We start from the raw sequence: 10,698 nt of genomic DNA on the forward strand, positions 1-10,698 counted from the left end.
ACCCCTTGCCCCTTAACACGTGGACGACATCTCACGACATCTTTCTCTCTTTCTCTGCTGGCTGCTCCTCAGTTTGCGTTATTCCCTCGCTGTCAAGTTGCCTCCTGTTATTTGTTGCAATTTAAGTGACTTGGAATTGCAATTTATTGTCGGCCCTCCCCGCTCGTCCCACAGTCCTGTCTGAAGCGGCAGCACCCTGACGTTTTCCTTTTTGGGCTGTAAATAAACAAGCGGAAAAACGGTGACTCTGTCGGATGGAGGGGCGGCAAAAGCAAAAGAAATATGAGAATTTAGTGTAATGTTGTTTTTTATTGCGGAATCCATGTGCAGACTGCGTAGCTCCCACGTTGCATACACTTGGAGCCCAAGTTCCGCCGATCGGATCACCTTTCGGCGTGATAATTTCTGCTCGAGAGCAAAGCTACACTGACATTAGGGGTTTAGGATTAGCTTTATTCTTACAAGTAAAGTTGAAAGATGGAAACTATTGAAAAGTAAAGGGTACAAGAATTGAATTTAGCATATCAAAAGAGTGTCTTTCCAATTCTACGCTCCGAAGACCATTAAAAGTCGCTTCCACTGGGCTTTACAATGTTTTAACAGATACTTGATGGCGTTTTATAGAATGTAAAAAATGATACGATACGTTAGATGCAGTGTGAGAAATTACTTCTTTTATTGACCAAGAAAACGTTTGTATTTTGGGGTTTCCCTGGGCTGCCTTCCCCATTCGAATTTTGATTGTGCTGCGTGTGGCAGGGCAGGGCATTGTGTCCCTTTTTTTTGTTCGCTTCGGGATGCGATATTGTAAATTTCTTTATATTTGTCAAGCCAATTGAAAAGTTTGGCGCAACTTTGTGTTGATTTAACACACCCTGCCACAGCACACACACACACATATATGGCACGGGAGAGGACAGAACCATCTTCAGGGGCAACTAAGTCAGAAAGTGAGGCGATGTCGGTGACGGTGTCGGTGGCGGCTGTCCCTCTATTATTGAGACTGGACTCCGGCTGGACTCCACAAAGACTCCAGGGGACTTTCAGGGAAAAAAAAACTTTCTCCGGGCCGGCACATAAATAAGGAATTGTATGGTAAATGGCCACCAAACAACCGAATAGCATCCGAGCCAACAAAGCAAGCAACAAACCAACGCAACCAACAAGGAAACCCAAACGAAGCGAAGCGAAGAGAAGGGAAGGGCAAACATCGTGGAAATAAAGCTGAACAAGTCGGGGGAATTATTTCGTAAAGGAGAAGTGGAAACAATAAGCAACTGGTGGATGGAAGGGGGGGAGTGGAAGCGGGAGTAGAGACGGCACTGGGTGCCAAGTGACCACACAGTGATTTACGCTCATGAAATTGAGTTGTGGCGCAAATTATTTATGAACAAAGCAGAAGCACACCCAGGAATAATAAACCCCAAAGAGGACGCTCTACACACAGGACTACAACAGGGGGGGCTGACAGACAGACAGACAGACATAAAACGAGGATTGTGATGTCGCCTCGGACTCCTGGAACAATATGCAGTTTTTGGTATGGAATCGGTATCGAAGTCCCAGACCCCAGGGAGACGCCCCAGCCTGCCCCTTCTGCAAACAGCTTAGTGCTCGAAGGCATCGCTATCGCCAGGAGCCAACTTTTTCTCTCTCGAACAAAAAAAAATAAAATAATTTATTAGCGGCAAACGAGGAAAAGTTTTATGAAAATTCTAAAAAAAAAGCCAAAAAACACAAGAAAATACACAGCAAATCTACAACGAAAAGTAAACGAAACAAAAGGAAAAACAAGTGGAAGCATGAGTCGAAGTGGAAGTAGCTCCCCCGCATGCCGCATGCCGCATGGCGCATTTCATTGTCAGTCGTGCGCCGTGCGCATTGTTTAATATTTTCCGACACTGTCAAAAAGTTGTGTGTTGGGGGCCAAAACTCCGAGTGTTCAAGTGAGCACATTTATTTACTATCATGTCCTCCAATGGGCCGTGTAGCTGCTCGGGGAATATTCGCTATTCGATGGGGGAAACACGGGGAGTATGTCAGCCTCCTTAAGCAGCAGCTTCTCCCACAATTAATTTTGTAAATATTTTAGTTTCACTTTCAAAGTTCTTTCTTCACTTATCCTCTGGTGGAAGGGTATTCAGGGATCGTGGTGGGAACAGCCAAAAAGCGAACGCAGGTTACTCTGGTTATTTATTGAATTTGGCACACAATTGCACAGAAGCTACTCCCGCCCAAGCACCCAACCCCGCAGCATTCTCCTCCGCCCACTCACGCATTCAATTGCTGTGTAGAAAATTTATGAAATTTGTTTGTCGTCAAAGTTTTCTTACGAGTATGTCTGTCGGGGGACTGTCGGGGCACCATGGAGGTGCCAATGACACTCGAATTACGAGTGCGTACCTACCCCCACCATGCCATCTGCTTTGCTTTGTTCTAAATTACGTATACGCAGTGTGTGGCGTTCGATATTATAAGCATTTGAAATGCAGATGGAACACGTAATGCGAGTTCTGGCGTGTGTGTGTGTATTATTTTTAGAGACAAACAATTTCCGTTGCTTAGCAAACTCCGAAAGCTCCCCCCCCTGGCTGCATTGTATGCAAATGAGTAAAGAGAATGTCGTAGAAATGTTCTCATGATAATATGCCATTAATGAGCGGGCATGGCAGTATTTTCCCCAGTGTATGAGCGCATTGTGTGCCAATTAATTGAGCGAGGAGCACCTTCAATGCGAAATATATATCGTGGATGTAATAATTGCAATAATTAAAACCAGTTTCAGGTTTCTGGTTTCAGAGGCATTCCCCAGAGGCAATCAGCCATAGAGAGTGACACAAATGGCCACAAAACTATTCTCGCAACAATTCGAAATATTTAATATGTATTGTGTGCGTCAAGGATATTAGGTTTGGGCCTTTTTCGTCGGCCGGATGAGCATGCGAACGTAGCTGAGGGAGCCCGTCGGTCCCGGCACAAAACTCTTCCACAGTATGCCCTTGAAGTAGCCAATCTCCTGGCCATACTTGGACTGGAACGTGCCAAAGAGATTGCTAAACAGGGAAAAGCAGAAGCTCAAAATCAAACTGCAGACATTGACTGAATAAATACCTCTCGAAGCACTCGCGGCCATACCACCAGGCGCCCGCATGTGTCCGGGCGCAGTTCTGTCCATTGTCGTCGTTGTCCTGGTCGAAGGTGGTGAACTTCTTGCCCGCATGGTAGCGCAGCGAGTCACCGGCATCGCCCTTGTACGGACCCAGCACATACAGCAGATACTTCTCGGATTCGCTGCCAATGCTGAAGTGATCGTAGAGGGCGAAGCGCTGCTCCCGCGTCTTGCTGCGCATTATGACGAGCAGCTCGTAGTTATCGCTGTTGGTCAGAAGACTCAGTTTTTCCAGCCCAATGAAAAACTCCGAGTTGAGTGACCCAAAGCCGGCCTTGTAGTTCTGCCAGTCGCGATTGAAGTCCTCGCTGCCATCGAATCTGTAGGCGATCACCAGCCAGCCACCGTCGCGCTCCTTCTGGTCACAGTTCACGAAGAACGGCTCCACGTGCTGCGCCACACGGATGCGCACCTGGCCGTGCTTCTGGTCCCAGCAATTCCGCGGTGTATCATCGCTGGGCCCGACCGCTGGCAATGCCTGAACAATCGCTGGCACGGGACGCAGACTGCAGTGTGTAGATGAGGATAAGTGAGGATCAACTGTGGGAGTGGCAACACTTACGATCGTGTGCCAATTGCCTCGCCCGGCGCCTGGTTCTTGTACTCATCGATCAGCTGCTGCAGCTCGCCCAACTCCGTCGTGAGTGTCTGCAGCTCGTCCGTCATGAACTGGATGCTGTAAGGACAAGTAGAGGCGCTGTCATGGAGCAAATCTTTCCCATCGAACACTCGGAGCACTCACCGCGCTGCCAAACCGCCCAAGGCGCTCACGGGACACGCAGTGTCCTGGGCAGAGAGAAACCATCAGCAGTTGAAAGAGAGATCTGAACAGTACTCACATTTACATTGAGGAGGAATGGCTCCACTGAGTTTCGCATTATAACAGAGGACCGAGGTAGAGGAAGAGACGGAGACAGAGACTTCTCCGGCATTGTGGTGGTGCTGAGGCAGGCCAAAGCCGTGACGAGCGACTCCAGTGCCATGATTCTATTCCTATGTGTTCGGCGACAAATCAAGTTGTGCTCGATCCCAGCTAGAGGCAACGACTGCGACTGAGACGCAGTTGCAAGTGCACCTGCTGGCTGGCTGGTTGGAGATGCCCTCCACAAGTCACTGGCAGTGATCACCGATCACCGATCACACTGTGCAGTGTGTGGCACTGCCAGTAGCTGCACAATCACTGCGCAACACTAGTCATCTAATCATTTTGCATACTCGTTTGCCATGTGGCTGGCTGGCTGGCTGGCTGGCTGGAGAGAGAATTAATCTAATTGCATGATGACCTTTGTGGGCAGTCGTCGATCGAGCAGTCGATCAGCCCCCCAGTGCTCAGTGGTCAGTGGTCAGAGCTCAGTCAGTGAGACATGTCGCAGCAGATGCTACAGCTGGATGCCTTGGTTATGGCCATGGCGTGCCTTACCACAACGCAAACGGATTTGGGCGGTGGACTGGGCATGGTGCCGCCCACTCTGGATAATGCAGTGAGCACCACTTCTCTCTCTCTCTCTCTCTCTCTCTCGCTACATCTCTCTCTCTCTCTCTATCTTTGAGCAGACCAGCTGTCCCATCTCTGCATTGAGTGGCCTCAACACACGCATCCAGACTTTGAGCAACGACATTGCCAGTGTCAAGGAGCAGATTGGAGGCCTGCAGGAGCAGCTGGTGGATCTGCGCAGGAGTGGGGAGCCGGTGTTGGCCCTGGGCACGACGCATGACATTGGTTCTCGATTGTAAGCTGTGCGGGTTGGGTCAGGGGTGTGGGGGAACACTGACTGATTGATTGATAGACCCATCTCCGGTCTCCTCTCCAGCTTGGATGTACAGCCAGAGCTGCTGGCAGCCCAGGGCAACGGAGCGGTGACTGCACCCGCAACGCCGAGCAACTGCCTGAAGCAGCAGCATGGCGTTGTGCGGATACGACTCCGCGCCAATGTGGAGCCCTTCTTTGTGTTCTGCGACCAGAAGGTGCGCGGCGGTGGCTGGATCATGGTGGTCAATCGCTACGATGGCAGCGAGAACTTTAATCGCAAGTGGGACGACTACAGGATCGGCTTCGGGCCGCTCACCACCGAGTTCTTCATTGGGCTGGACAAGCTGCACCAGATCACCAGCAGCGACAACTACGAGCTGCTCGTCCAGCTGCAGAACCGCAAGCAGGAGCTGCGCTATGCGCTCTACGATCACTTTGGCATCGGCAGCGAGTCGGAGCAGTACCATCTGAATGTGCTCGGGAAGTATCAGGGCGATGCAGCCGATGCGCTGAGACAGCACACCGGCAAGAAGTTCAGCACCCAGGACAGGGACAACGACGAGAGTGAGGCCAATTGTGCGGCATCGCAGTCGGCGGCCTTCTGGTACGGCAGCTCCTGCAATTTGAGGTGCGTTTCGTTCATGCAACAGTCTCCCCCACTGTCTGCACTGTCCACTCACTGTTCTCTTCTTTCTTAGCAATCCCTTTGGCTTGTATCAGCGCCTGCTCGACCGGGACCCGGACGGCTACAAGGGCATTCTGTGGCGCGGCTTTCTCGACGGACCCAAGGGCTCCCTGAAGATAGTTCGCATGATGCTGCGCCCACGCAGTGCATCCCCGTAGTCGGAGCGGTGGGTGTGGCTTCCAATAAATACGATTATATATTTTTCCACAAGGCCCAACAGGTTACAAATACAATTAAGATACGAACAAACAAAAAAAACAATATGTATAAAATATAGAATGATGAAATTCGAGCTTAGACTTCGTTCAGCTTGTCCACCGACTCTGTTGTGGTGGTGCTGGCGATGGTCGTGCGTCTGGTTGTTGTTGTGGTGGTGGGATCCTCAAAACCCTCGACCACCAGCGCATCCCCAAAGATGGGCTTGAAGAAGAGCACAAAGCGGGAATAGCGGCGTGCAGTGCCCTGAAGAATGAGAGAGAGAGAGATAGAGAGAGAGAGATTAAAGCGGTAAACTTTTGCTTAAAGTTCTGCTGCAGCCACGTGCCAAAAAGCTCACGGCGAAAGCTCTCTCGCTGTGTTCATTGCATAGCTAGAAAGAGCTTCTGTCTCGCGCTCTTACCATGATCAGGCCTGACAGCGACTTGGCCACATTGGTGATGGCGCGGAAGGACTTGTCGAAGAGCCCAGAGGGCAGCTCGAGTGACACCATGCTGCCGTCAAGCTCCGCGGCATCCTTCAGGTCTTTGTCCCCTGCACGTGGCCGCCTGCCCTTGCTCTGTGAGAAATAGATAAAGAAAGAGAGATAGAGAGAGACAGATTGCGATGAGTGTGTGTTAGCCAACAAAGAGACAGAGACAGAAACAGAGACAAACAGCCAACGACAGACCCAAGCTTAACTCAATGCCAAAAAAAGTCCAGCCCCAACCTCAAACATTTGGATTGCGTTTTTGTATTTGTGTTTAATTTTCTTTTTCCTTTATTTATTTTCGATCGCCATAGTGTCGTGTGGGTTGATTGATATCGATAGTATTTATATATGCCGAATGTATGTACAAACATGAAACAATGCGTAAAGTTGAGCTTAACTAGTGTGGGGGAGGGGAGCAAGGGCAGGGCCGGGCAGGAAAATTCAACAAGATTTTGCATCCACGCTTCCATGCATCCAAGAGTGTTGAGTGAGAATCTGAGAATTGGTCGAAGGATAACGATAAATTACAAAGTTCAACCGATTTAGCGCTCTCATTGCTTTCTCTCTCTCTCTCTCTTTCTCCATTCATCCTGTGGCTCCTGTTTAGTAGCCCGCCTCGTCAGAGTCCGGTGAGGGTGTCGTTACACCGCCAATGCCGTTAGCGCCGCCCGAGGAGCCCTGCAGTATGGGGCCGGAGAAGCTCAAGAACTTTGAGACGACATTGCCCAGGCCGGCATTGGGATTGCCATTGCCCGCCGAGGAGCCACTGAAGGCGGTGATGGTCGTCAATACACCGGTGGTGATGTCATTGGCAATGTTGCCCAACGAGCGGATTTTCGGCGAGACGACGGCTGTGATCAGGGTCTGGAAGTCCTTGATGGGCACCGGCGACTTGATGTCCCACTGTTTATTCTTCTCGATATTGGTGCGGTCCAGCTGCTCGATCACGCGCGTCTTCGTGTCCAGGAAGTTGTCGATTTTCTAAAGAGCACAGCAAACAAAAGGACATTTCATATCATATCTAGCCACTGTGGAGCAGATCATACTTACACCAAAGACAAAGCCGAGCACGGCATTCTTGGCCTCAAATGTCGCATCGGGTAGTTTTCTTTTGTTGCGCTCTTGGCCATCGCCCAACACCTCCTGCAAAAGGAATCGAATCGGGGTACAGACATTGGCAGGGGCTCTTCGCTGGACCATGAACTTTCAAGCCATCTACTCGTATCTGGGGCTTGGGTTTTTTCCCCCCCAACTAATTGCTGTTCGCTTACGAGTATTTTCTGTGTGATTCTTTGCCCAAAACTGACTTCAAGTTTAATTACTGGCAAAGAAGTAAACAAAAAAATAGACGAAAAAAACACTCGATAATCTCTGACACTTAAGGCCGGTTCGACTTGACCCAATTTTGGGGCTGGCTGCCTGGCCCCACACATACACATTGAAGCAGTGAAACATTCATGCATTCAAACGTATTCACACATACATAATTATAACACTCACACTTGTGTTTAATCAATTTAAAACTGCTGCTGGGGGCCGCTTTGGTGTCTCGATCTTGGTCATTCTAAGCCGTCGAAAGCTTGGCTCGCTTCTCGATCGACCCCAACGATCTGCACTTAGCATTCAGTCCATCAACAGGCGCTGCCTCCGACTCTGACTCTGATTGGCCCAAAGCATGCGATATGTATGCAGCTCGAAGCCGAAATCCAAGTCGAAATCGAAACTGAAGCCTAAAGCAGCTCATTTCTAAACAAAACGCATATTACAGACCCCACCAAAACAAACCGTAACTGAACCAAAACTGTACCGATCCAATACGATCTAAAACCGAGCTCTACTGAGCCTCAGCTGAGCTGTCGAAGGTGCTGCTGCTGTTTAAGTGCAATCGGATGTGACTCGGCGATTACTTGGCCTACGTATAGATACCTGCAGTAATACGACGACCTCTGGACATAATTTTAATTTGGTTTTTGTTTTGTTTTGTTTTGTTTTGTGACGTCATTTGCGCTTGTGGCACTCTTCCGTTGTGTACGCTATTACTCCTGCGCTTAGCCTCTAACGAAGTTATGCAATTATTGGGCAAGTGATTTGAATATTAATTCGCATTACGGGAAAAGCACTCAGCCTCTGACTCAGGGGCCTACTCTCTGGCCTTTGGATGGTTCAGGCAAAAAAGGGAACTTTAACTGCTGGAAAATTGTAGCCCAGAGTTTATGTTAATAAAGTGGTTCTAGGCAGTGCGGTTAAGTACTTTAAACTCATGGTTGGACCAACCCTTTGTGGCTGCCTGCCTGGCCACTTCTTTTGTCATTTTTTGTTTGGCCGAAATTTTGTGCAATTCATTTTTGGTTGCATGTATTCGTAATTTGGCAAAAATCTTTGCTCCATTGTTCTGCCATTCTCCCACTTGAGATTTGCAAATTGCGGTCCAGTGCCTGCTGCGGCCCACATGCTTTTTGTTTCTGCCTACTTTGGTTTTTGTTTTTCTTTTTTCGAAAAGCTAAAACATTTGCATGGCAATTTATTAGTTTAACAAAACGCTAAACACATTACGCTATCCGCTCACCCCCCGACCGTTGCATTGTTTTTGGTTTTTGTTTTGGTTTTCCGAAGTGACAAACAGTTTTCAAAGCATTTTGTTGTGTTGGTCGTGAGCTATGATTTATATATGCCAAAAATCAGGTCAGACGTTTAAAGCGCCACAGGGACTTGAACAAAGGTGCAACTGGGTAAATGGTAAAGGGCAGGTAGTCAGGCAGACAACTTATGAATGGGCCTCCAAGAGGTTGCTATGAACCGAAAGTTAAACCTAGAGCAAACTTATAAATCAGATCAGAACACATGCACATACATGCTGAGTGTTTTCATTTACAGTTACATCCCTCTCTCATTCTTTCGTCCCCTTTCTAGCTCCCTCTCTTCGGAACTGTTCCGGCTGTTCCGCCTCCACTGTTTCTTGCTGCTGGTTGCACATTGGCTCTTAATTGTTTTGTGTGCAAATTGTGTGAATTCAATTAAATTTTCACAACATATTGTTGTTGAATCAATAAGCACGAAAGAGCGTAGAAATCTATTAGCAAACTGTTAAAGCGGGGAAATGTTTCACAAGCCACGCATCAGCAGCGCAGGAGAGAGAGAGAGAGAGAGAGAGAGAGAGAGAGCGAGCGCGTAGGCAGACAAGTGATGAGCCCTGGATGAGGTCGGTCTTCGCTTGGACCCGCTCTCTTTCTCTTTTTGTGCTTTTGCTTCTGCTTCTGCTTCTGCATCTGCCTCTCCTCCCCTCGCGAGGCGTTGGCTTTGGGTTTTTGGGTTTTCGGTCTTCGGTCTTCGGTCTTCAGTTATTTTTTTGGGGAACGGTTTTGAAATGTTAACGTAGGTCGTTAACAAGTTTCGTCGCGCTCAAGGTCGTCATGTCTGTGGGTCTTGTATTCGGCAACGAATTTCGTATTCATATTCGAATTCAAATCGATATCTTGTGCGGTATTCGATATTAACATATTCGCCATGGCTATGGCCATGCCAGAAGTCGGTTCAATGCACCAGGCCGCAAAAATTAGCAGCGGCTTACACAACAATAGCAAAAGAGCCACAGAGCCACAGAGCAACAGAGAAACGGCGAAATGTGCAACAAGCCGCAGAGAGCCGCAGGCAAAATTCACTTTCACGCCCCAGCTGCCCCCAAGGAGACGAGACAATCAAGTTTCCCCACTCTGTCTCTCTCGCTGTCTGTCTGCTGTCTCTTTTTGGGCTGACTTCCTTGTTGGGATTTGGGTGGATGGTTGGTTAGGGAGCTTTACCTCTGCATTGATGGGATTGAGGTCCGGGTCGCTGCTGCTGAAGCTGCTGTCCTGCAGGGTGGACTCCAACTCGGCGTTGAGCTGCTGGGGCGAGGGTGCCGATAAAGATAACGTCAGCGATAACGCTAGAACGGCCAGCATCAAAATCGTTTTGCACTTTGTGTACTGCATCTTGTGTGGACGACTCCTTTTCGTTGTAGATTCTGCAATTAACCAAAGGAAAGACTATCAATCACTGGGCACGCGCAGTTTTCAATTATATTTCTGAGGGAAGCAAGAGGGGTGGATACTGAAATAATATTTCACCCATATGCGGGGGGCTACACACCAAAAACAAACAAAAACACACAAAACTTGAAGCGCTTAAAGGGCAGACAAGTGGTAGGTAAACAAAAAACAAACAAAAAAGTGAATGATGAAAATTGAAACCGCTTGAGGTTTTTCTTGATTTTTCTTTGATTCGATCGGTGGTGAGCCGCGCCGCCAGATACGCGATACTAGCACGTTCACTAACTTTAAGCAAATGACTGCAGACGAAAGTTACTTCAATGATTTAGCAGTGGCCAAAAAATCGGTTACACAGCCCACGGCGCAACGGCGCCACAGCGC

At 48.7% G+C, this 10,698-nt stretch overlaps 3 protein-coding genes across 6 annotated transcripts; 1 reads left to right on the forward strand and 2 right to left on the reverse strand.

Annotated features, from left to right (window-relative positions):
* Positions 1 to 2,853: 2,853 nt before the first annotated feature.
* Positions 2,854 to 4,208, reverse strand: LOC117581308 (fibrinogen-like protein A). The gene is made up of 5 exons (XM_034268351.1): positions 4,009 to 4,208; positions 3,912 to 3,955; positions 3,732 to 3,845; positions 3,112 to 3,675; positions 2,854 to 3,053 (listed from the first exon to the last, which is right to left on the reverse strand). The coding sequence occupies exons 1-5, from the start codon at positions 4,150 to 4,152 to the stop codon at positions 2,906 to 2,908; spliced, it is 1,014 nt and encodes a 337-aa protein (XP_034124242.1). The 5' UTR covers positions 4,153 to 4,208; the 3' UTR covers positions 2,854 to 2,905.
* A 267-nt stretch (positions 4,209 to 4,475) lies between these two features.
* On the forward strand, positions 4,476 to 5,810 carry LOC117581255 (fibrinogen-like protein A). Of its 2 annotated transcripts, none has more exons than XM_034268260.1 (4): positions 4,476 to 4,650; positions 4,724 to 4,899; positions 4,957 to 5,547; positions 5,618 to 5,810. In XM_034268260.1, exons 1-4 carry the CDS (start codon positions 4,534 to 4,536, stop codon positions 5,760 to 5,762), a joined length of 1,029 nt encoding a protein of 342 aa, XP_034124151.1. In that variant the 5' UTR covers positions 4,476 to 4,533; the 3' UTR covers positions 5,763 to 5,810. The 2 variants fall into 2 exon arrangements, with proteins under 2 accessions (XP_034124151.1, XP_034124152.1); XM_034268261.1 differs by having other exon boundaries at positions 4,981 to 5,547; positions 5,618 to 5,809.
* Positions 5,811 to 5,842: 32 nt separating this feature from the next.
* Positions 5,843 to 10,698, reverse strand: LOC117581256. 3 transcript variants are annotated; one of them, XM_034268264.1, is made up of 4 exons: positions 10,418 to 10,595; positions 10,090 to 10,292; positions 6,224 to 6,379; positions 5,843 to 6,066 (listed from the first exon to the last, which is right to left on the reverse strand). In XM_034268264.1, exons 2-4 carry the CDS (start codon positions 10,258 to 10,260, stop codon positions 5,899 to 5,901), a joined length of 495 nt encoding a protein of 164 aa, XP_034124155.1. In that variant the 5' UTR covers positions 10,261 to 10,292; positions 10,418 to 10,595; the 3' UTR covers positions 5,843 to 5,898. The 3 variants fall into 3 exon arrangements, with proteins under 3 accessions (XP_034124155.1, XP_034124154.1, XP_034124153.1); XM_034268263.1 differs by lacking the exons at positions 5,843 to 6,066; positions 6,224 to 6,379; positions 10,418 to 10,595 and adding exons at positions 6,586 to 7,273; positions 7,343 to 7,435; positions 10,604 to 10,698; XM_034268262.1 differs by lacking the exons at positions 5,843 to 6,066; positions 6,224 to 6,379 and adding exons at positions 6,586 to 7,273; positions 7,343 to 7,435 and having other exon boundaries at positions 10,418 to 10,583.

This window comes from Drosophila guanche, unplaced genomic scaffold (assembly GCF_900245975.1).
Source record: "Drosophila guanche unplaced genomic scaffold, DGUA_6, whole genome shotgun sequence".
Taxonomy (NCBI): Eukaryota; Metazoa; Arthropoda; class Insecta; order Diptera; family Drosophilidae; genus Drosophila; species Drosophila guanche.

What these genes read in the sequence shown, in the direction of transcription:
- LOC117581308 (XM_034268351.1), bottom strand. Translation starts at nt 4,152, where the DNA reads ATGGCACTGGAGTCGCTCGTCACGGCTTTGGCCTGCCTCAGCACCACC. An exon ending in GAGGCAATTGGCACACGATC is followed by an intron (nt 3,676 to 3,731) that starts GTAAGTGTTGCC and finishes TACACACTGCAG; the next exon opens with TCTGCGTCCCGTGCCAGCGA. An exon ending in GGCCGCGAGTGCTTCGAGAG is followed by an intron (nt 3,054 to 3,111) that starts GTATTTATTCAG and finishes TTCCCTGTTTAG; the next exon opens with CAATCTCTTTGGCACGTTCC.
- LOC117581255 (XM_034268260.1), top strand. Translation starts at nt 4,534, where the DNA reads ATGTCGCAGCAGATGCTACAGCTGGATGCCTTGGTTATGGCCATGGCG. An exon ending in CGCCCACTCTGGATAATGCA is followed by an intron (nt 4,651 to 4,723) that starts GTGAGCACCACT and finishes ATCTTTGAGCAG; the next exon opens with ACCAGCTGTCCCATCTCTGC. An exon ending in GGCAGCTCCTGCAATTTGAG is followed by an intron (nt 5,548 to 5,617) that starts GTGCGTTTCGTT and finishes CTTCTTTCTTAG; the next exon opens with CAATCCCTTTGGCTTGTATC.
- LOC117581256 (XM_034268263.1), bottom strand. Translation starts at nt 10,260, where the DNA reads ATGCAGTACACAAAGTGCAAAACGATTTTGATGCTGGCCGTTCTAGCG. An exon ending in TCAATCCCATCAATGCAGAG is followed by an intron (nt 7,436 to 10,089) that starts GTAAAGCTCCCT and finishes TTCCTTTTGCAG; the next exon opens with GAGGTGTTGGGCGATGGCCA. An exon ending in TGCTCGGCTTTGTCTTTGGT is followed by an intron (nt 7,274 to 7,342) that starts GTAAGTATGATC and finishes TGTGCTCTTTAG; the next exon opens with AAAATCGACAACTTCCTGGA.